This window comes from Lichenostomus cassidix, chromosome 2, assembly GCF_008360975.1.
Source record: "Lichenostomus cassidix isolate B80296 chromosome 2, HeHo_3.0, whole genome shotgun sequence".
NCBI lineage: Eukaryota > Metazoa > Chordata > Aves > Passeriformes > Meliphagidae > Lichenostomus > Lichenostomus cassidix.
In genome coordinates this window covers 144,020,270-144,045,502 of record NC_139482.1, presented here as the reverse complement: position 1 = coordinate 144,045,502, position 25,233 = coordinate 144,020,270, and the positions used below count along the sequence as shown (strand labels likewise).

At 41.4% G+C, this 25,233-nt stretch overlaps 2 protein-coding genes across 5 annotated transcripts in view; both read right to left on the bottom strand.

Annotated features, from left to right (window-relative positions):
* TG (thyroglobulin) overlaps nt 1–13,853 on the bottom strand; it is a 148,188-nt gene extending 134,335 nt beyond the window's left edge. The window contains exons 1-8 of the mRNA XM_085049856.1: nt 13,790–13,853; nt 12,090–12,198; nt 11,144–11,241; nt 10,481–10,684; nt 10,103–10,262; nt 5,595–5,701; nt 4,360–4,503; nt 2,396–2,581 (exon numbers count right to left, since the gene is read on the bottom strand). Of these exons, the coding sequence (XP_084905982.1) occupies nt 2,396–2,581; nt 4,360–4,503; nt 5,595–5,701; nt 10,103–10,262; nt 10,481–10,684; nt 11,144–11,241; nt 12,090–12,198; nt 13,790–13,853 (1,072 nt within the window). The remainder of the gene's footprint in view (nt 1–2,395; nt 2,582–4,359; nt 4,504–5,594; nt 5,702–10,102; nt 10,263–10,480; nt 10,685–11,143; nt 11,242–12,089; nt 12,199–13,789) is intronic.
* A 4,839-nt stretch (nt 13,854–18,692) lies between these two features.
* The window catches only part of PHF20L1 (PHD finger protein 20 like 1), a 57,701-nt gene continuing 51,160 nt past the window's right edge, over nt 18,693–25,233 (bottom strand). For all 4 annotated transcript variants that reach the window (XM_085053614.1, XM_085053615.1, XM_085053616.1 and 1 more), the window contains one exon: nt 18,693–24,140. In XM_085053614.1, coding sequence (XP_084909740.1) covers nt 23,998–24,140 — 143 coding nt within the window. In that variant the 3' untranslated portion in view covers nt 18,693–23,997. The remainder of the gene's footprint in view (nt 24,141–25,233) is intronic.

The window sequence follows — 25,233 nt, the reverse complement described above, 5'->3', positions numbered from 1 at the left end:
GCACACAGTAGCTTGACTTGTGTGCCACACAGTCACCTGTCCTTGAAAAGGAGCAGAATTATAGAGAAGGGATGCAAAAGTAATAGAACTATAGAGAAGGGAGGCAAAAATGTTTTGAGGACAGAACAGCTTTTCCAGTAGCAGAGAACAGTCAGCCTAGACAAAAAAAATATGAAAAAGCTTTTTAAAAAAACAGGATTCTCCTCTTCATTCACAATAGACAATTATTATTCAGTATTTCTCACAGCACAGAGAAGTCCAGATGTAGAGAGCATAATTATGATCATGAAGTCTACTTCCAGAGAGTGCTAGGAAGGATAAAAGGTTAGAGGGCAATTAGGCAAATCCCTGGAAGTTAACTCCATAGGGGATGGCTGAACACAGTGATCTGGACTCAGCCTCCAGTTTGGGGCATCTCCCACCTGCAGGAGGATATTTGGAAGCTCTGTGCATTTTCCATGTTTCTTACAATTTCTCTCTAAGCACCACTGCTGTCCCTGTAGGGGACAAGATGGATAAGCAGCTTTAGACTTCTCCAGCAAGGCCTGCATTGGGCTCCCCACTCCAATTCCATTTATTCCACAACCAGGCACAAATCCTGTTAACAGTAAGGATAAAAGCTGGAAGTCTTAAAAGCTGCTAAAATAAATAAGCAAGTAATCTGATGTTCTGTGATTGACATCTTTCTCACTCCTCTTTTGCACCCTTGTCCTGCTCTGCTGTTCCTGACAGGAGCTCAAGGTCCCTTCCCAGAAATTCCTTTGTAAAAGAACTTTCTGCAGGATGAGTCCCTTCTGTGTTCAATGTTGGCTCTTGGTTAGAGGGACGAAGAACATTCCTCAGAGGGCCAATAAGTTAGTGTAAGCCACAGTTCCACAAGACTGGTAATATGAAACAAATGTAGGACCACATGTAGGATCCTACCCACTCTTGAATCAAATCAAAGCAGAGGAAGAAAGAATAAACACAAAAGGCACTGCTGGGGTGAATCTACTGTAAAAGGTCTGAAAAGAAGCATGAGGACTGCCTGGTGCCCCAGGTGATGTGAGAACCCCATGTGCTGTCCACACCTACAGCTCTGACTCCTCCAGTGCTCACACTGCTGAGTGTGAGAGCCAAAGACATTAAAGAATCACAAATCATTAAAGCTGGAAAAGACCTGTAAGGTTATCGAGTCCAATCACTAACCCTGCACTGCCAGGTCCACCACTAAACTGTGTCCCTAAGTGCCACACCTACGTGATTTTTGAACACGAAATAAAACAGGAGAACTGGAGAAACACACACATGGCATTTAGCTGTCTGAAAAGACTGCAGCTATATCCTCATGAAATACCTTCTCAGGAGTTAATCTGTGAAACCTCTGCAGACATTTTTCCCTGCTTAAATTTCCTGAGCCTGCCAATAAAAGCTGCAAGCAGCCTCAAGTCATTGCCCCCCTTTTTCCCCCCCGCAAAAAATTATCAGGAGGGCTCAGCAAAGCATACTCAAAGAGCAAACAGCCAGTCCCAACATATGGAGAGGCCTCTCAGAGGTTCCCTTGCAATATCCTTGGTGATCAGCCTTGCAGGCACGCTGCAGTTTTCATTTCACAGTAAGCCTGTGTGTGCCCAGAGCGCTCTGAGCACTTGGAGCTGTGACACCTGGGGCAGATTCCTCCTTTTTTAGCTGCGTGGGAAGCTGTGCTGTGTCTCACAGACAGAGCAATTGCCTTCCCCCAAGGCAGCCCCCACATTAAGACCCTGTGCCCCAGCCCTGCAGCACAATCCTGAATATTTAGGTAGTGCACTTCAGAGAGAAGGTTTTTAACTTTCCTGCTCCCCTCTGGCCCCTGGACATTTCTGCTGTCATTTCCATTTGGGGCAGCAATTTGATGGTGAATTCTCTGTGGAATCTCTCAAAGCCCAAACCTATAGACCTTTTCTGAATTGTTTGTTGGGTGTTTTTTTTTACTGGATTTGGCAGTTTTCATGGCAAAATACGCAGTGACAGAGCTGGAAAAAAAGCAGTCAGGATAGGAGAATACTTAGAAATTCCACAGCATTTCTCCAAAGGAAGGAGGTAAAAGACAAAATCACCATCAATTGCTTCCTTGTATTACCCCAGATATTCTCAATTAACACCCCAGTTCCTTGAGTCAAGAGAAAAATATCAGAGCTGCAAAGAAAAGCCTTGCCATGTGCAAAACTAAAAGACTAAAGAAAGGTCATAACAGAAAATAAAAGGAGGATGATATTTAATAATTTATTAGAATGTGACTCTTAACGGCAGGGAGGTTTTGAGATCTTTGAACACCAGAATCCATCAGAGCCAAGACAGGAGCTGCTCTGCTCTGCTTCTTTCTAAAGACACTGAGAGATGAGCTCGTTGTTCCTCTCCCAAATCTCATACATACCACAGGCTGGGGGCTGTCCTCGCCTCTTGGTGCCAGGGACCTCCTGTCCCAGGCTGTCCACACACCAGCACTGTCCCCCCTGGTGGCACTGCAGGGCTGTGTAGCTCCCATCGGTGGCACAGGATGGCACAAAGGGATGCTGGAAGCTCAGGGCTGCCGAACGCTCAACCTCACACTTGGAGGGGCCTGGGAGGAAATCAGAGTGCATTAAGCAGGGAAATTTAAAGTTTCAGAGCCATCTCTGTTTGATCCCATTATTTTCCTGCTTGGGAGTGGAAAAATAAGAAAGAAAAAAGTCCTGATTGTTTTCAGTGACACGTAAAGTACCAGCTCAAAATGCAAATTCTCCACCCTCTTCTTCCCTGGAGAATTTGCCTCATGGTTTTCTACTGCAGCTATTAATTTCTGGAAACTAAACAGAAGATAAAACCTCAACACATTTTTCAGTCATAGTTGCAAGCAGGCAGAGCAGGAATATCTCTCCCAGGGAATTGTGCTGGAGGCTGGGGGAGCTCTGGCCCTCAGTGCAAAAGCAAAGTTGGTCAACAGACAGTTGTGCAGCCTGGGGGACCAATTTGAAGGCAAACGTCAGTATTTCTGAAGAAAAGGAGGCATTGCTCCTGCAAACATTGCTCCCGCAAAAAAAAATTTGCACCTGACTGTGGACATCTGGGCTGGAACCACCCCATTCTCTACTTCCCTCTGCAGGGATCTGCAGACCCTATCCCTGTCAAACTGGCCTTAGTGGCAGAGAAGGCAAAAATTCATCAAGTCAGTTTTCTGGGGTATGATCTCTTCAATACAGGACTTCACCCTTTAACCAGGAATTTTGCTTGGTAATATCAACTGCAATCTGACAGCCTAAACACTTCTCACTTTCAGAATTTTCCAGCTACACCCAGCTACTTGTGTGAGGCAGCAAGACCACCATGTCAGAGCAATCTGTTCATTCAGGGACTCTGACAACTTTCCTAATTTGAGGGGCTCCGGGTGACAGTGCGAGAACTGCGTAAGCCACCAGAGCATCCCCCTCGGTGGCTCATGAACGAGGTCACATCTCCATCTTGTGGCTGTACAGCTTCATCTGTGCTGACAGCTGCTACAGCCCTGGCTACAGCCTGAGCTAAGCCAAAGCCAGAGTGCAGTGGAGGGGGAAAGATGCTTTTCAGACTCCCTAGAAGGATCAGCTTGGCCCAAAGCCAGAAAAACTGTATGACTATATGGCCAAAATATACATCAGTATCTGGCTAATATTTCTGGTGACGCAACTCCTTAGTGAGACCCAGGCAGCAATGTCAGAGGAGTTTGGGAGGTTGGATGGGAATCTGAACTGTCACACAGAAAGTTCAAACTCTCCCAAACCGAGTTAGTTTGCTCTGGGCTCTGGTCTTGGAGGAAGGAGGTACCTGACCTCCTACCACTGAGAGTTCATTGCCTGCAGGCAGAGAAACTCTCTCCCCATGTGCCTGGCCTGGCCAGGGAAGGAATGGGCTCAAGGGTGGATCCAAAAGTTCAGCCTTGCTGGCCAAGGCTCTACAAACTCCTGTGAAGCCTCCAGGGAACAGAGTATGTTGTGGTCAGTGTAAAATCATTCCTGTTTCTGAGTGTACCAAAATAAATTAGGGAGTATTTTTTCTGGCATTTAATTTCATAAATCAACAAATCCATCTCCATAATCTCCGGGCAAGAGTTATGGAGGGATCATGGGATTTTAAATAATGTGAACTGCAAGTGCATGGGGAAGCATTGATCAGAGGGTAGGTACAGTCTACTGGTAAAAAAGGCACAATGCAGAGGATAAAAGGCAGCTGCAATTCAGGATCCTTAATTCTTGCACTGAAACTGTGACATGATATGCTTTCAGAGCAAGAAACTCCTAGAACAATTTTCCCCAATAGTACTTGCCCCATATAAGCTCCAAAACTGCCACTTGATCTACAGGGCATCACCAGGGTGCTACTTACACCTGAACTTGCCAGAGGCAGCCAGCTGGACCCCCAGGAATCGCCTCTGCAGGATCCGAAGGATGCTGCTCTCTGTGAAGGTGCTGGCAGGTGCTGCCATGGAGAAAACTGAGTCGTAAACTTCATCCAGCAGCAGCTCCAAGCCTGGCAAAGACAGACTTTTAGCACAGGGTCTGCTTTTAAGATAGAAGTCACCCTTATACCAGAGGAACAAAACTGGGAGACCCTCAGAAAAAGTAAATCTAGTCCTCTAAACAAGTCAAATGTGGAGTTATACCACATAACCCTAATGCACCATACTCTGTACCCAGTGCTGGGTGCCCAGGCACCACCTTTATGCCTTTACATCTACCAAAACTAGCAGGAGGAACATCCCATAACTGGCTGTGGACTGTGGTTTTGTTAGGCTCAGCCTGCAGTGAAGCAATTGATGGAATTTTGGAAACTGATATCAGCAAAACCAATTACCAGTCATTGTGGCTGCAGACCAAAAACCAAGACATTTAGTAGTTGCTCTGAAAGTACAGATTTTTTGAGAACTTCTTTCTTTTCTGGAAATGAAATGTTGAATTTTTCATCAGTCATCTACATCTTAAGCTATCATTCTTTGTATTGTCCCCCTTTAAAAAAATTAATAAAATCTGAGGAAGGTCTGGAAGTTCTCAACCTCCTCATTTCTCCTTCCTGAAAAAGAGACCATTCATTCTTCTGAAGTGTCCCATCAACTATTAACATGCCTAAATCCTGAGGTTATGAAAGAAGAAGGTGTCCCTGCCCATGGTAGAGTGGTTGAATTAGATGTTCTTTAAAGGTCTCTTCCAAACTAAATAATTCCATGATTCTACCTGAGCAAGAAGGAAAGAGTTCATTTTTCAGGCCCTCTATGATTCCCCTGAGTTTGCTAATTGGACATATTGAATATGACACAACTTTCTAGTGTGGGCAGAAATTGGACATTCAGAAATCTATTTCCACATCCCAAAAAGGACAGGATTAGCTCTCACACACCAGCTCCACTTGTTCCTGCCTGAAGCACTGCCCCACAGGGCAGGATTTCATCAGAGAGCTCCAGCCCTTCCCATCAGCATTACACACTGGTCACATCAGCCTTACCCCTTGCAAGAAGGAAATTGAAGTTCCAAATTACTCTGAAGACTGATGGTTGTTTTTTGTTCCCTTTCCCCTGAGAATCCAACACCACCCAGATGAAAGGATGGATGCTGAAAGGCACTTACCTGTGTCTGCTAACTCCCTCCCCAGGCTGTCCACGCAGTAACAATACCCAGAGATCTCCGGGAATGTTTCCTGCAAGGAGCTGAATTTTTGGAAAGCCCTTGGGAGCCTGGAAGAAAAAATAGCCTGCTGTGAAGAGCCCAGGGAGACCCATTGACAACATCAAAATATCAGCTGTTTCCTTCCTGATTTTGTAGCAAAAGGATGTCTGCAGAAAGGCCAGTAAAAACCTCTTTGGTCTCCTGTTGGCAACCAGGCTCTGACATGATCCAGATTGGTGTTTCAGCAGGATAACAACTATCCTAAATGCCATTTTTGCTGAACAAACAGGGGACAATCTCCCTTTAGATAGATTTCTGACCCTTCCTAAGCACGTATCCAGCATCTAACACTCATTTTCAATTCTATTCTCATCTTTGAAAGCCTGTCAAAGAGTGTCAAATAGACGGGCATTGGCTTAAATGTTATTACAACACCCCTTCATTAGCTCCTTCCACAAATCTGCATGGGATGGCAGAATGCCTAAAAAAACAGGTTGCTTCCCCTTCCTTACATGCCACGAACACTTTCCACACTGAATTAAATACAAAAGCTGATAAAAACCTCACTGATATCTTTCATTTTCAGGGTATGGCTCAACAGATTAAGGAGAAGGAGAAAGGGGTTTTAATATGCTACAGGACTGACTTTTGTTTCTGGAGATCAAAGAGATAGTTTCCAGTACAATATTCTAGGAGTGACAACAGCCAGATTCCAGCAAATCAGTAATTTAAGGAAGAAACTTAAAAAAGTCTGAGTTGGAAAAACCATAATGAATGTGGTCTTAACTGACAGACATCCTAGGATTTCTCCAAGCAAAAGATAAGATTTCCTAGTTTCAAAGTGCCTAGTTGTAAATCAATCATATTATTTTATGGACACATCCCCTTACCCTGAAATATTATGAAGGTCTGGTGTCCCAGAGGCCTATGGCTTATTTGGGAATACCTAGCAACAGGGAAGTGAAATTTTCTGCTGAAGACCTTCAGAGAATTACACAAATTAGGTTTTTACCAAGGAAGGACACTCATCAATAAGAATATTGGTGGATTAGGCATTGATTAAGAGGGAGAAAACAGTTCACAGCCACACTGTGAAACTGTGACCAGGCTCAATTCAGTGCCACACCAGCAGCCTCAGGGATGCTCTAGCACTTGAACAGCAATGAAATACTTGTCTGGATCAGAGCTGGTGCTCAGGTGAGCAGAGCAAGGGACCTGTGCCACCTCTAAGACTCTGCCTGAATCACAGAACATTCTGGGTTGGAAGGAACCTTAAAGACCATCTAGTTCCAACCCCCAACCATGGGCAGGGACAGCTTCCCCTTGACCAGGTTGCTCAGGGTTTCATCTAGCCTGGCCTTCAACACTTCTAAGGATGAGGCATCCACAGCTTCTCTAGATAGTCTGTGCCAGTGCCTCACCACTCTCGCAGGAAAGAATCTCTTCATTATATCTAAATCTAAATCTACCCTATTTCAGCCCAAAGCCATTCTCCTTTGTCCTAACACTACATGCATTTGTTAAAAGTCCTTCTCCACCTTTCTTGTGGAGGTGCCCTTAGATATTGGAAGGTGCTGTAGAATCTCCCAAGAGCATTCTCTTCTCCAGGGTGAGCTCTCTCCTGTCTTCATAGGAGAGGTGACTCCTGGGAGCTCTGCCACCTCCTGTCAGGAGAGCTGAAGATGTTGCTGCTTCCCCAGGACATCAAAGCACAGGCTTGGGAATGCACAGAGCAGCAGCAACCTCTGTCAGAGAAAGGGGTGTAACCTCAGGGTTGTCCCAGTGTTACCAATCAGTGCTCCTGTCTCAGAATTTGCACATCCCTGTGGAGTGCTGCTCTGCTCTGGCACCCCTCTGTGTCTTCAAATTAAATCCCACTGGCTCCCTCCATTTTGGATTGTCAAATCTTGCTCCACTGCTGACACTGATCCTCAAATCCCTCACACTGGCATGCTGAGAGCAATTAAAATGCCACACTTCAAAGCACAGGGGGAATTCTGTCAGTATTAAAACAATGCAATTTAAGGTATAAACACATAAATACCATATTCCCATGGTCTTCAATGTACACATGAACGTAAACATCTTGGGGTATTTCAAAACCTTTCAGCTCCCCTGGATTACCATGGGCTGTCCACTGCCAGTCAGGAATATGATCTTTCCTCTGCACTGCTCATGTTCTTGGAGCTCATCACCTCAGCACCTCAAGCTCCATCTGAGTGAAGCAGCATTTAGTGAAAAAACTCTGCATCCTGATTCTTTCATCCTCAGCATTAAGAGGTCACATGCACAATTTAGCTACTTTGGGGCATAAGTGTCATGACATCTTGTCATTCTGGTTATTTTTGTTCCAAGTTGAGAGTAAAGCTGAGCAAATTACAAACAGATATAAATTAGGCTCACACCAAGAAGAGAGCAGAACTTTTCACAGCTTTTGTGGAAAACCCAATTCTTACCATATTTTTTCTTTTTACAGACTCTAGCCACAGCCCTCAAGAGGAGTAGAAATAACATAGAGTTCTTCATTTATCAGAGCCAGTCCAAAGCAACTGTGAGTACATTTAATTTATGGATAAACTTATAGTGTCTCCATGTGTTTCAACAAGAATGCTCACACTCAAAAATACAGGAAAATAAATAAATGTGAGTTTGTTGACCTTTTCTTCAAAATATGAGTCTCTCCTCTTGGCTTCCAGCAAAGACAACTCACTATTGATTATAACAAGAAAGTAAAAATATCTTCTTTGACTTTGGATTTTTTGGTAATTCCCATCAATATCTGCTACAGGGGATTCTACATGGCTGCCAATCCAGGCAGGACCTGGACACAGTGCATATAAAACAAGTAACAGCAGCCAAGCCCTCAGGGTGAGGCAGGAAATTTGGGATCGTCTTTCTTTTTGGAAGTCTTCTGTTTGGGAAGTCTGTCTTAGCTCTAAACTTCTGAGTTTCCCCATTAGTTTGTTTGGGGGAGTTGGTTTAACATACTGTTTTATTCTGGAATATTTCCGATGGTATAGGGAGGTTTGGAGAGAGACTTAATCATCTAGATTTCAAAAATCAGTCTGTGGAACCAAAGAAAGTAGCTCCACTGGTTTCACATGAACAGAAAATATGGGTTAAAATCCCTGTTCAGCTACAGTCCTTTGCTGTGGAACTCATCCCTTCAACTCCATATTCTGCCCTGGTTTTAGGAAGGAATAATGACATTTCAGGCAGGAGTAGTGTGAAAATAAATATATTAATGACCTGAAATACTCAGATATGATGGCAATAGGTTAAGCCAACGCCATAATTAGAAGGTAGACAGCTGGGAGTGAAATGATCCTGCTGTGATTCATTACATGACATGGACTGAAAATAAATCCAATCTCGCAGGTCTTTGCAGGCAAATCTCCCAGTGGGAGGAAAAAAAAGTCAATTTAAAGCATTGATTTCTCTGCTGTAATTGCTTTTTTAGAATTTCCACACTCCATAGACTAACAAGCAAAAGAGCCAGATTATTCTGCTCTCACTGAAACAACCTGTCCTGAAGCTCTGACAAATTTGCACTGTCTTTTGGACCCGTCTTTCAGTTTTACTTAAATTTAAAAAAGAAACCTCTCCAAACAGCAAGTCTGACATTTACAATGAAATGTCTTTGCTGCTACAGAGCCAAGTCACAATGAGGTGTTATGTTTATTGCACTGTCCTCCACCAGGGAAACTGGTGCTGAGGTGCCACAACAATGGCACTTCATGAGACAGCAAAAGGTTTCTCTGCAGATTCTGAACATCTGTTGCAAAACAAACTCCTCTCCCATCAGTTCCCCTTGCCCATTCCTTATGTCTCCATCACAGCATTAATTCCCAGCTCCACCACAGGACAACAGCTTCCTGCTCCCACAGACAAGGATTTGATCCAGTGTGCTGAAGCCTTCCCTAACCCTCTGCAACCACCTAAAGCCAGATGTGCATCAGCTGTTCATCACTTGCTGGTTAACCTGTGTGAGCAACCCTGGTGCTGCATAAATAGATAAAAGGTTCCCATTCTCACACGGAACTTCATCTTTGCATGTTGCCATTTGTCCATCTGCTTTCATCTCCCATGTGGAATTGTCTTTTCTACCTCATATATACATCCAAATTCCTCTGTTCCTTCTGTATTTGCCTCATTTGCTGTTTCCTGTCTGTCTCAGAAGTAGCCCTGGCTACTTTTCCAAATATGGATCAAAATGTGGTGATATCCAGTGCTGTATGAAGACACATCGATTAGACTGTAGGGATGGAATATATATGTTTTTTTAAATCAACAGATTTAATTCAGAAGAAAAAGGTTTTTTCAGACATTCCATTCTTTAACAGAAAATAATATCATGTGCAGTTACAGAATAAGGGCTTCACGTGGCAAGAATCACAAAAAAGCAGCCAGAGAGTGCTTTGAAGGAGTATGCAGGATTACCTTCCTGATTCAGAAGCCTAAGCTCTTACCTGTTGTAGCTATGAACAAGATCAAAAACGCTCATGTCTGTTGTGTTGACAAACTTGCACTGGACAGGCAGGAATTCTCCATCTGCTGAGCACTGGGGTGGGCTCTTCTCCCCAAACCCGTGCAGGATGCGGCGGTCACGGATCTCACAGTTCCCTGGACCTGATGGGAAAAAAAGGCAATGTTTATTGGTGTATTAACTTCCCACAAACAGCTGAATGGCCACCCCATTCTTTAAAAGGGGTTTGCATTTGTTACATTGAGCAGGGACACTGAGGTGCATCATCTTGTTTTTATGAAGAGCAGGGAATTGGGCTAAATAATCTTATTCACACCAAACCTTTCAAACTTACAAAACCCATCATTTGTTGATTACTTACACTGCGCTGGCTTTCCTCTTTGCCTGGTGCCATAAATCTCCATTCCTTCTGGATCTACACACCAGCACTGCCCCAGCTCTGTGTCACACTGCACCTCATCAAAAGCACCTGAATCCAGGCACTGAGGGATGTAAGAGATGCTGCTGCTGTTGATGTATCTGCTCACCAAGATCCTCTGCTTTTGCAGCTGGCAAAAGGACAAGCCTGAAGTACCAGAGAGAGGCACTGTTAGAGGAAGGTTCTTGCTGGGCACTGAAGAATTTTTTGAGGCAACATCTGAGTTTTCTCAGAACTACAAGTTTTGAGTCTGCCACTCAGGTGGCATAAGGACATTGAGGGATGTGGGGTTATGAAAATTGGTACAGAGGGGCCCACCACAGATGGAGTTAAAGCTCTCCAACTCAAAAGCCATTACACTAAATCAGTCTTTCATTCACAAATTACCTTATTGGGACCTTCATAAATACAGAGATCCAGGTGTATCAGGTTTCCATGATAAGCCCTGAAGAAACTCCAGAACTTCCATTAGAAAGACCCAGTAAACTACAACAAACTAGAGACCATCCAAGTCCGGGGCTAGCTTATTCTTGATTTCAGCAGTTCAAATGCAGACTTAAATTGTCCTTTACTCAATTTGAGCAAAAATAGAAACTTTTGACTTACAAGAGATGGGATATCCATTCTGTTTGCTACCAGGAACCTCAACACCATTCTCATCCACACACCAACAGGAAAGACCATTCCTACTGCACTGGACTTTCCTGGAGAAAACCACAAGTAACATATTTTATTTTGTGTGTGTAGAGTCCTCAGTCAGTACCAGACATAAACAAAACCATCAAGCAAACCAAAGAGTGTCAAATACTTTAATATCACAAATAACAGAATCAGCAAGAGCTGCATTTCTGGTGACTCTAATCAGTGGGAGCCCTTGAGTCTAGTAATTATCCGAACTCTTCAGGAATTGCAGATCTGTGTCTTGAAGTCATTGAGGAATCAAGCAGTTTGGACAGAACCCTAATTCTCATTATCTGAGATTCATCATACATTTTGAGACAGTTTCTAGTCAAATCCAGAATGGCCATGGCTGCCACCGGAGGCAAGAAGAAGATAATAGTAAAGAAATTACAGTCTGTATTCAGTCTCAGCTTTAAGTCTGAGCACCTTCAAGTAACATTCTCCTCCCTAAATCAGTTCGCTGCATGCTTTTTAGTTCCCTTACTGCCTTTAGAAGAAAACCCAACTGTGCCATTCACAAGGGTGGGTAAGATCTCAGTCCCTTACACACATTCACCCATGAGCACTTGTAGGAAGACAGCAAACTGCACTACACTGCAGGCTGCACCAAGTATTTAACAAGCAAATAATGCTGCCAAGGTTAGCCTGTTAATCTCAGATTGACCTCTTAACTCAGAGATTATTTCTAACAATAGGAAATTAATTCAGGAGAGGTTGTATCTGCAACATGGCTCGGTGAAGTCACTTCAAGTCTCCTGAACCCCTCATCCTCCATTCCACTGATACAGAGGCTCTTCAAGACAGGGTAAAACTTTCATTAACAGTGAAAGGTTATATCATATGGCAGCAGATAATGGCAGAGATGAATTACCTGAACTGGCCATCTTCTGTGCACTGAGGAACGTAGGCTTCTCCTGCTGAAAAAGCCTTTTCCCTCTGAAGTTCACAGGGGCGCAGTGGTTGGGAATCAGTTTGATACTCTGAAAACAGCAAGAAGATAAACACCTAAGGGTGGTCTCACCACAAACCCATTCTTATCAAAATCCTGTTAGTGCCAGCACTGCAGGGGAATAGTCCCAGGTCCAGGGGTTCTCCTGGCAGTTTCCCCATTGCTCCTTGTGCGTGTTTCCCTGTGGGACAGCACAGGGAGGTACCAGACAAACCCAGTGCTCTGCCAGCTGCAGGATGAGCACATGGTGAAGATGTCATGAACCTCTTTCCCAGGCCTGTGCTTAGTTAGTCTCAGCTCTGTTCTGTAATGGAACAGCTATAATTTTCTCGTACCTGGTGTGCTTTACTTATTCAGTTGAGCCTATGACCACAAAAGAGCCCTTTGCATAACCACACACATTACTATTAAAGTTTCTGAGTAATTATTCTTTATTGAAGCTAAGTCACTCACTATTTTACCAAAAGGAGATGTATTTCTTCTAAATCTCATGAAAGCTTTAAAAAATAAACATTTTCTAGCAGTAGCATTAGACTAATTCATATTAGGAGCACTCTCAATTTTCACTGGGCAAATTATCAACTACTGAAGCCACCTAGCAAATTTTTCATGCATTCAAGCTGCATTTACTGCTGTTTTAGGAGAATTATGGGATTCAATACATTCTTTTTTACAGAATAGATTAGTTGATCTGACACTTCCCTCATCCTAAAAATCTGATGAATGTCATACTCTTAATACCACTGATTAGCTTATAAAAATATAGCAAACAAATTCCCAGGTATAGAAATTTAGTCCCAAGGTTCACTTAAGCCAGTATTTGGTCTGAGCAAGAACACACACCATAGTGCAAATACATAATAAGTATTGTGAATGTTTTTCAGCCTGAAATAATTTGCAACTCATGGAACTTCTACAGCTGCACACAGTTCCAGTGCTTCTAATACTTCTCAGTCACATCTGTTTGTGTGAGATTTACCATGTCCCCTTAAGACCATGCGAAGATTGTCAAGAGACTGCAAAATTTCAGGTGATCTCATCTATAGATGACATGTAGGCAAAGCTCGCCATTTTCGCCCCAAACATCAGCTGCTCTGGGATGTGTGGAGATTCCTGTGTACAGTGCTAGAGAAGGTCTACCGAGACATCTGAGTTAAAAGACTAATTAATTCAGTGATACAAATTGCTGGTCATGCAGGACTATCAAACTCAGGCCAAAGAGAGCCCATGTGGACAGCACTCAGACTATCCAATATCTTTAGCCTAAATTAGATGATGGCTCACACTAGAAGATGCAATCTTAGGACCTTCACAATTCTGCAGCACCACATTTTCTCATCCAAGCTCCTTCTCTAGCCCAGTCTGTTCCTTGAGAAAACCTTTTTTTTTTCACCCAAAATCCAGGTGTACACACTCAGGTAAGACTGACCACCTAAAGATCCTTGTGGTTTAGTATTTAACCTGCAGCCCAGACTCAGTTTGCACAGCATACAATAACCAGCTACATTTGCAGCATTCAAGATTCAAGATCATTATATACCTCACCAGGACAACACACAGAGCAGCACAAAGATCTCAGTCACCCTTGGACACAGGCAGAGGAGAAGGACAATTGTACTTACCAAATATATTGGCTGTTGCTATGCTAATAAAGCACCAGAGGGTGCAAAATGGGACAGAGCCCATCTTGCGATGGGAGAGCCACATCCCCTTCTGCCCGTGGGGCAGCTCTGTGCACCCCACAGAGCCTTCACTGCCCTTTTATGGTGCCCATCTTGGGGATGGGCTCACTTCTGTGCTGGTGGCTGGGCACAGAATTGGGTGAGTGACGCACACGATGCTTCTGAGCAAACTGCAAGAGGCTCCTTCAGCTGGAACTGCCCTCCTGGCTCTCCTCAGCCCGTTCTCATCCCTGCTCCAGGGAGCACAACTGAGCCCAGCCACTGGAGGGGAGAACAAGTGCCAGCAGCCACAGAGGGTGGCAGGGGGGCTCTGTGCAATCAGCAAGCAAATTGAGCAAATTGGCATGACCCCAGGCAGAGCTCTGGCTCTCACCTGCCCCAGGGTGCAGCCAGGCTTTGTGCCCCCCAGTGGAAGTGCACTTTTTTGTGTTCCTAGAGAGCTGAGTCTGCTGAGGGACAGACCAGGGTTAGACCTCTGGGTGCTGCAGCATTAGGATACAATTCATACATGTACAATTCATAACGTGGTTATTTATTTATTTATTGAGAAACAGGATGGAGGCACCTCATTGGCTAAGGTGAATTGGGGATCAGAGTCAGTTACAGTCCATCTTTTGCTTTTACTCCCATTTGCACCATGCACTTCAATACAGCCAAGTATTTGACAGAAGCAGCTTCACTTCTTGGGCTTCATCCTCCAGTAAAATCAGTATGACCATGAAACTTTTTGGTACTAATTACACGCAAGATCCTCAGCCTGAAACATAAGAGAAATAGTATTTCCTTGGTTCCAGAGTTTCACTTGTTAATTAGCCACCTCTTATAACTGTGAATCAGTTGCATCAGGAATTATGAGAACTCACCCTCACTTGTACAAAGGTGGTTGGATAAATAAGCCCAAAATAATTTCTTAAATAATAACAGCATGTTTGAAGCTGGATTTAAGTTGATTTCTAGAAAAAGTGAGAGCATCGCTCTTGTTTGTGATTCATCGGTACTAGACAGCCTGGAAACAACTCTGCTGACACTCTTAAAGATCAAGATTGTGCTAGCAGTGATCCAAGCATCCTTCTGTGCTGGCTGCAGACCACTGCCATGCCATGGTGTTTGATGGCTATGGTAAATATGATCTCCAAGAGCAGCACAAGCTTGCTTTAGCATGACCAGGCTCTTAAAACTGAGTGGGACTGTATTTGGAATTTACTTTCAAGCAACCTATTCTGGACTTGAGCAAAGTCAACAGTCTGCAGACAGATCAAGCTGGGAAAAGATGAAGAACACATCCAGTGTAGATAACAGACCAAAAAAAGGCAACCTTTAGAAGCATAAAGATGACAAATCTTGTAACAGCCCTGATCAAGCAGGCACAGAAAGAAGCTAAATTTCTGGATTAGCATAGCATTTGTAGGGAATCATCCTACATGCAGTGCAAAAGAATCTGACTAAGTAACCAGTATTAGTAGTAGGGTGGCTAAATCAGAAAAGAAGTTTGACCATAACATGTATTTCTGACTCAAGGGCTCTTCAAGAGCCTCAGGCTTATGTCTGACCCCTGAACAGTGGGGCAGACAGGGGAGCAACAGCAGAGAGCCCAACCCTGTGCTGCAGACAGGCCCTGCAGGGGCAGAAGGGTTGGTGCTTACAGGTCCTGCGAGGTCTCCAAGCCAATGAAACATATCCAGAGTGTGTTGGGGGTCTGTGTGTGATTCTGATCTAGTCCAATTTTCTAAAGTTACTAGAAAAGTGTCATTCAGGTAGTACAGCAAGTGGGAAGAGGAGCTCCTTAAGGTCACGACTTACTTTCCTTCTTTATTTTTTGCTAGAGAAGGCTGATAATGGAGTAAGGCAGACAAGAAAGCAGGAAGTATCAAAGGGCTATTATTATCGGAAAGAAGCACAAACTCACAGTATCTACATAGTGTTGATTCCCAAGATGACTTTTATTTCCTTCAGAAACACTCAGACAACAATCTCGGAACTACCCAAGTTGGGAAGAACAGCCAAGTCTTAAAAGTCTCTTAAAAACTAAGTGAGGAAAGGAATTTTGGCAATTGGCATCACTTAAATCACATTGAGATGTGCGTCAAACCAAGGTGGGCATCTTAGTACATGCACATTCAAGGGGATGCAAGAGCCCGTGGATTAAAAAGGAAAAAAATGTTGTTTACAAAGCAATGTATGCAATTCACATTCATGAGAAATAAAAGGGCATTTGTCTATCTATGGCTGAACAAAAACAAAGTAAGAAAAGCCTTGCATAACCTACAGTGAAGGAACAATGGAATTGACCTCTATTTTTAGCACCTGAGTAAAAACGGAATGATATCTGAAATTAGCTCACCAGTGAAGGGCAGAAAAGGAGTAAGTGGAAAAGGTCCTTGTGGCCAATACAGCCTTAAAACTATCATAACTTCAAAATCATTGTTCTGGTGTGGGAAATTAGGGTTTTGTGTGCTGTATTCTCCGGCAAAAGCTACTCAATCTATACTACAAACTGGGGGAAAGATAAAGGTGAGTGAGATGAGACACTGAAATCACAAACCTCAAGGGAGAAGCAGACATTTATTCATTGATCCAGTTTTGCATACACTTTTGTAGCAGAAGAGAGTTTGTGCAACTGCAATTTTACATATAGAAAGGCCCAGGTATAAATGATTCTTGTATATAAATACATAGACACCTGTAACCACAGAAAAGTCATCCTTATCCAAATAAAATTTGAGCCTGAGAAGTCAACTTTAGCTTAGAAAAAGAACTGGAGGGAGCCTCCCAAATGAGGCAGCAAATTGGAAGCAAGCATTTTAAGAACTGAAAACATTGTGAAATTATGTTCACATCAATCAGTTCATTTATTTTAAAATAATAAATTGTTTTTCTTTGTTAGATAAAGCACCAATATTGGACAATCCTCTCACACATTTTAGGAAAGCTATATAAAAACATACTAACACCATTTATTACACTTAGACAACTCAGGTTGACATTCAGCACATTTCTTTCCAAGACTTTGTGAAGCACTTATCTCTATCATCTCTGATTAAGTCCTCACGTGATGAAATATTAAAAGATGACAAGATAACCAGATAATACACCTTTCAGTCACTTTATACATTACTTGTTCTTCAAATAAAAAGAATGTTGGAGAAGTTTCAGTAATTTCCATGCTAAACTTGGCTAGATCAGGGAAGTGGGCACAGGACTCGTCACATTTTAAATTATAATTTACCATTTGGAAAAGTGCCTTTGGTCACAGAAGAACCTAAAGAAGCTCATGTAAGATTTGAATTTGCATTTTTCCCAGCAGGAAAATTTCCTACCATGTCCTAGCTACCATTTCTAGGACAGGTAAAATGGCCTTTTCTTCCTACTTATTCATTAAAGATAACACAGTTTTCCTCCATCCAATAGTACCACAGTGATTCCACGTAAAAAAATAGGTATTTTATTCTCACAACACTTGGGGATGCAGATTGGTTTGAAACCCCAAGCAAGAGCCAGGTCTGCAACCCACAGTGACACACAAGATTTGCACCTTGAACTGATTCCGTATTTGACAGAAACACTGAATTTTTGCTGAGGCAGTAAGAAAAGTCACACAAGGACAGCAACAGGGTGACAAACTCTTGGTGTTGGTGGGACAAAACTGCTTTGGGTCTTTTCAATAATGCAATACTTAACCTTCTCTGAACTAAAGGCAATGGTGCAGAGCCAAGTGGAGTCAGAAAGGAAGTTCAAGGACAAACACAACTCTGGCCACACAACAAAGCTGTGAATTCAGTAAACCACCAGTGAAAAAAGATGGATTAAACTTGTTGGATTAAATATCTGTCAAGTGACTGATAAAAACAATGGACTTCTTAAAATTTTTGGTAAAGGAATCTCATTTTGCCAGGAGTGAAAGATACATTTAGGGAAAGGCAAATTTGCACAGATATTTCATATACATTTCTATTTATTTCATAAATAGTATGTTTGTACAGATGTGACATCCTATTTCTACCGCAGACAAGACACTGGGCTGACCAAATAGTCGGTCTGACTCAGGAAACTTCTTCTTAAGTCTACTAATTAAAAATAAGTGTTTCAGTGTGTTGTTCCAATTTAGCCTTTTATATTAAATTTGAGAGCTTGCTTTGAGACTGTCCCTTCAACAATGATTAAAATGTTTCAGTATTAAAATTTTGAAGTTTGTTACATTTATGAGCATATCTACTTTTTCTGTGAACAAAACAATTTTTCTTTGTCAGTAGCTTATTGAGATTCTGTCCAATTTCATTCATCTGCTGTTTATAATTTGTGACCTTGTCCACTGGATATCCAAGAGAAGAACTTCCTTAGCGTTGTTGGCTTAATTGTTTTCTACCCCAGTAGCGTCCTGAACAACTTGTGGATGATATTAAAATAAACCCCTACAACCAAATTAAAGTTACTTTGTAAGGACATTGTACAAAGGCACACATCTGCCCACAAGAATAGATGTCATCACCATGAACGTGTTGAAAGACACTGACTTTTAAGAATGAAGTGCATTGCAAAACTCAAACCCTGAAATTGTTAAAACACCAAAACGGTTCAGGAACAGGAAAGTCTTCTAATTACTTTGCCATATACAGTAATTCAGTATTGTAAATAATTTACTGGCTGTATAATTTGTCTACAGGCTAAAATACAACTGAAGATTCCCTCAAGCTTTGCAATGTAGAAAAATGAGTATCAGTGACTGCACATAACCTATGGACTACAGGCTAAACATGCAACTGAAGATTCCCTAATTCTTCACAACATACTCAAACACTCACTAGCTCACCAGAAGAAAAGTCCATGGAATGGGAGCCCAGGCACATAATCTCAACAGACCTTTATTGTGAGTATTAGAATGCAGTCAACATTATTGCTATTATAAAAAACAAATCACAGAAGAAAGTATTTTGCTTCTCTCATAGAAGATTTAATCATAGTGCAGTGCTGCCTCTCTCAGAGTGTTTAGTGACAATACACTGACACGTGGCTACAGCTGAACAGAGGAGGCTTGGCCAGTTTTCAGGAAAGGAAGACTGCTGTTTGAAGCAAACAGCAATTGAACTAGCTTTAGTTATCCAGCCCATGGAGTAAGGGAAGGGAACTTCTGAATGATTTTTTATGCTAGTTCATTTTCTCCATGTTGTCACCAATTTTTTGTTTGGGTTGTTCAGGCTGCTGCAGAATGGCTGCCAAATGCCCAATCTGCACTCAGTGCAGTGTATTTTCACCATCGTTACATGCTCTGTATTTGTTTTCCATATACAAACAGACATACACATAGTGTATAATATTTATTGCTAAAGACAGACCCCCACACCCAGTGCCCAGGACATAACAAAGTATAATAGAAACCATTACTGAAGCATGTCAAACAGCCTCTGCAAAATGCTCACCTAAAGCCATATGCAATCAGTACAACAGAAGAAAACTGTGAGCTAATAAAACATGAGAATAGCAATGGGCATTTCAAGTGATTAAGCCTCTGACTTTAATAAGCACTCCAAAATTAAGGTGCATACACTGAAAGATTTTTAAGCAGTAGAGTGAAAACCTATAGTTCCAGTGTTCTAAACCATCCTGCTTGCAAAGGAATTGCATCATTGCATACACCCCTTTACACACCAGCACCTCCACAGAGCTAATAGGGCAAGGCAGCTGGGACAGCCTGATTGCTCTTTTGGCTGTGAAGCCCCTGCCTGCACAGTCCTTTCCCCCTCCACTTGTTGATTTTTACATCAAGCTCCAGTTCAGTTCAGGATCTGTTTTGTGCCTTTCAAAGTTCCAGTGAAGAAAAATGGTTACAGTTTCCTTTCAAATACAAAGGAAAAAATAGTGTGGTTTGCAATCATTAAAATACTTCTATAATTATACTATAATGTTTGAATAACTCCTTTACATCCCAGCCCTCAGTCTGGTAAGGAGTGCTGCAGCCCAACAGTGCCAGAGGGGTTTTGCTGTAATATTAATTCAAGTCTAGCTAAGTTAGAAGCCAGATGGGAGTAGAGGGACACTTGCACAAGACAGAAGAGGCTTACTTAAGGAAGGTAGCAAAAACACCTGGAGATGTTGATCCTGGTACACACATTCCAACTGTACACAAGTCCCAGGACACTCTGGTGGCAGTGGACAGAGGAGCCAAATAGACCTTTCCCCATGACTGCTTCCCACAGCAGCCAGGAAGAACTGGGCATGAGAACACAGGAGTGAAACTCTCCAGGCACCACAGAAGCCAGAGTGCAGAAAGCTGAAGAACAAAAGAAGAAAACAATGCAAGCTACAGAACAAACAGATGAGCACATGTAGTAGCTCAGAGAGAATTAAGAGAGAGGTGGCTGTCAGCCATACAAGATGACTGCACCCATGGAAGAACAGTTTAAATTGTCACCCAGCAAATACAGGAAATCTATCAGAAAACTGCAACCCATCTTCTTTGTCTATTGGAAAGAAAATGACAGGCTTCTACCACTGTAAACCACTCCACAGCTGAACAAAGATCTATGCATCTAAGGCCAGAATGTCCAAAATATGGGCACTATTCAACCTACAGCTACCCAAGAAAAGGGTTACCAGGAAGCATCTTCCAAGCCATTCCCTGCAATACAACCTGAAGTATGTCCATTTTGTAACCAGAACATGGCAGCCCCATCATGTCATACCAGATCACAGCACCAACACTACATTTCATTTATGACTGCAGCACTGCTGTCCTGCTGCCATCACTGCAACTGAAACACAGAATTCCTGATGTAGATGCCTTCAGTATGGTCACAAGTAGGAGCAGGCTTTGAAATTAGATCACCCTGATACCTCCATTGAAGAAAAAAAAGAAAAAAAAAGAAAAAACCATCCCTAACTAATCCTCAGACAAAAAGCTGGGCACTCAAAGGCTCCAAAAGTTTGCCATTTAGCTCTGTGAAATCACGAGAGGCTTCTGTACAATGGCATTTCCCTTTTGTCTATTATTATTTAGAACTCCTATTCACTGAAAGAAGGCTGCAAATTTAAACATTTTGCCTTTCTGTGCACATGTATCAAACAGTCCTTATATTGCCATTTACTATTTTTTCCATAGAGAGGGTCTGCCCCTCCATCAAACAATGCAATCACAATTCACACCCCAATAAATAAGTTGCAAATAGACTGTGTGTACATCCCTGGCTTATTTAGAGAGGAAGCAGGAAGACAGATGGAAAATTATGCCTACAGGAATAAGATTCTCTTGATAAGGCCAACTAGGAAGAAATACTGGTAAGAGCCAGATCACACTGGGGTTGACTGGCACACAAGCAAAGCAATCAACTGTAGCTTACATTCTGTGCAAAACACTTAGCATTTTTATGGCACTTGACTTGTGTTTAAAAGAAAAACCTCAAAAGCATCCCAAACCTTTGAATACTTGAGAAACTGGGGCCAGAAACTCATGTCCACATGTTACAGACCAGCACCACGACTTGAGAAAGCAAACTCAGACAAGTTTGTGAAACATTCGAGCAGTACACGATGTATCATACATAGCATGGTCCATACGGACACAGAGATTGTATTTCTTAGAAGATATCAATGCTTGCAGGAATTTTTATAATACATGACTACACAATGAACATAAAAAAATACTGAACAGATTGGTTTTGTAATCACAGTCCATCCTGAACAAGGCAGGATCTTGAGGGGTAAAATTACATATTCATGTAAATTAAGAGGCCATTAACACATACAAACAGAAGACACATTAAAGCTGCAAGGGCAACTTCAACTTTGACCTTAGGATTTCCTTTTCAGGATACCATTCCTCCATCTTTGTAGTAAGAATAAAACCTCTGTCCTCCCCCCCAAACTCTCCAAGTCCACCTTCACCTTCAGTAACATTTACAATTATATTACATCACACGCATACACACACATTGCATAATATTGCTACAGTGTATGCTGTATAAATTCTGTAAATACACTCCACTTTGTTTCAAAGTAATTCATCTGGATTTACACTTCCCTTATACAGTACACACAGTACCACATTCAAGGATATGCAGCAAGTGAATAGTCTATAAAAAAGTCTCACATATCCAAAAGCAAGTAGGTCACTCAACTATTCATGTTTGAAGCAGTTATTTAAGCATCAACTATAGAACACAGAGTATTTTATTTATTAACAGTTGCTATAAAATGTCAACAACTCCTCAGCTCTTATGTTCTTTCTGCATTATGGAGTTGCCAACCATTCCATAATTCCATGTTATCACACAGCTCAGTGATATCTCCTACAAGCTTGATGTGGGAAGACTTTTTAAATAGCAACCGCTCTGTAACAGGGATTTTGCTTTGGCCATCAGGAGTGATAATTCACTTCAGATATGACAGACAAAGAAGAAAGGTCAGGGTAGGTTTACTTTAGCAATGAACCAGCCACGCTGCTTTCTTTCTCAATAATGGTTTTATCATGAAAGTTCAATGCACTGGTTGCAAAGTCTTTCCCAGATAATCCATCTTTGGCACATTTTTCAATTGTATGCATCCTTAAAAGGCATTCCAGATTTTTTGATGGTCTGTACATAATAATAATCACTTCTTTTTTTACATTTGTATGTAGATCAGGAAGAAAAGTGGAAAATGTAGAGTATGCAGAATAGTTTTAATAAACAGTTTTACATACAGTACCTTACATATAGAACAGTGTGTTTGCAAATTTAAATAATTTTTGAATGTACAGTGGCTTGTAGTCTTATCAAAAGGTAAATTCAAGTTTACTGTCTATCGGTTCTAAAATGCATTTATACAGATAACTAGAACTGATAAACAGCCGTGAGGCATAAAATGTTCAAGTATCTTAATGTCCTCAGTTAAATAGCCTCCTTTTAACAGTCATATTTTACAAATTTCAAAACCTGTACATACATTATTTTCAATTTTAGAAACTGCTTGTTAAAAGGTAACATGAACCACCAGTTCTTGTAGTCTGTTGTAATAAAACTGGACATGTGTAGCTAGAAATGTGTATGGTATGTATATATGTACATGTGTATCTAGACACATTTACATACACACAGACACAGATGTAGCACTGGGTACAGCGGCAACTTATCAGCACAGGAAAAGTCCTGGGCTCAAAATCCAGAAAGAGCTAACAGAGCAAGTAGGTTGCCTTTGGTTTCATGACATTTCGTTCACTGAAGCTGAAAAATTTTATAAAAACAACTCGGATAAGGTATCCTGTGATTTTTTTCCTCTAGTGGTTTAGAATATTCACAGCCACAGACAGTTTTGCTGCTCTTGTCATTCCTCATCCCCACTGAGGATGGCAAAATTTTCAGAGGGCAAACACCAGAACAGAGCTACCCAGGACAAAAATTGCACCTTGATTCCTGAATACTGCTATAGAACATAAAAAAATATAAATGAGATACAATTTTGGATGGATTGCTGGCACCAAGTAAGACTTTGGAAAAAAACCTTCGCATAAGTCACAATCAAACTCTCATCCCAGTGATTTTAATATTATTTGGCACATCTGACCATTATTTGCCACTTCTGTTTTAAAGGAGCCTAGGGGTGCTGTTCTAGGGATTTCTATTTTAAAAAATATTTTAAAAGGGAGACCATGACAAGTTATTTTTTTCAAAATCAATGCTAGTATGTTTGTTTTCCTGAACGTTCATAAGAGAAAGAAACAATCTAAAAGCTTTCCTTGCAGAGAAGATACAGCTCTCTCTGTATACATCTTTCACTAGCAAGATAAGAGGATTGCATTTTTAGTCAGCTAAATTCTGCTAATTTAGAAATGTTTGCCAAGGGTTTCAAAATAGTAGCATTGCTCCTCGCAGAGTTTTTTTTTGTCAAATTTTCTTGTATTTGGGTATTTACTTGTTTAACATGTTAAAATCTTGAGAAATTGATGTTTCTCAGTATATTATATATAATTTTGAAGTCTGGACATTGAACATTTGTATTTTCAATATAACAGATTCCTGACTCTCAACTTCCTCTCTTCTTTCTAAAGCTTCAGGCTATTAATGTAATCAGCAAAGAACCAGATAAATGTTCAGTTTTTTCGCTGTCTTCCTGTCAGTCTTGTGGCTAATAAGAAAATTCACTGTAAAGAACCTATTTTTACTTTTTTATTCTTCCTTTTGTCATACAGAGCAAAGTGTTGCTATTTGCTGTACTTTTCCCATGTCGATTAAGAGCTGTTTGATACGTCGCTTGAGCTGAGGCAATCTTGCCAGAGGATCTGGTGGTTCCAGTTCTCCAGTGAAATCAAGCCAGCTTTCTAAAACTACAGAAGGAAAAGGAAGAAGTTGATTAGAATAAGTCTTTGAGAAACAGTTTACATTAAAATTAAACTTTTCTTTCTTACTTTGTCTTTCATAAAAATCGAGAATACACTGAGGCTGTGATTTTTATTCAACAGAATAAATTTTGTTAGGGAGACACCAACTAATTCCATATTTCTCTTGAACAATCCAATCTTCTGATTTGATTGTTTCTATAAAAAGATACCTGGGAGTAAATTATACCCTTGGCTCACAGTTTACCCTCTACACACATAAAAGCAACTTCAGTTCATAGTCTTCTCTGACAGTTCTGGAATAGTAAATGCGACCCTTAAACACAAGGCTTGCTTCTGCCACTTCAACAAGCTCCTGTGGACAAGGTCTAGACTACAGAATGGTTTTCCAATCTTCAACAAATGTTTTCAAGGAATTTGCTTGTAGAAACAGAGAAGGGAAAAGGTCAACTCTTTTAGTTTAGAAACACTGCCTAGGTAAAAGCAGGGATACTGGAAGTAAAACTGCAAATAGAAATAAGACAACTTTATTTGTTAAAAGATTAATTAAGGACTCTTATGATTAGACTACAAGCTCCCTTAATTACTAGTTTCTATGACTGGCAAGTCATAGCCACTTACATGGTACAATATTCTCATACTCTATAATTTCATTCAGGTTTTCTCACGAAGACTGAATTGTCTTCATGAAATCTCTTGCTAACATATAGAAAACCAAAGCTGAAGTCACAATAAACACCTTTCTTTTTCCTAAATATTATCAATTACTAGAACAATCAGGCAAAAATCACACCAGGCATTGAAAAAGCCATCAACTTTATGATCCAGAATTGGACAAAGACTAGACAAGTTATCTAAGCTTTCTGAAGTCTGAGCCTGAGTGCCACAGTTCTGAGTGCTTAAGCTACATTATTGGGCATTGAAAACTTTGGGAAGGAGGTGGGGAGATCAAGGGTACAAGCTCTGCTTATAATTTTGGGACCCAGATTTGAACGGAATACTTAAAAATCCACCCTCAGTGCTGAAGATCACTTTGAACACATTAGTTATGAGAGACGCTGCTACAGGTATATTAGCAAGT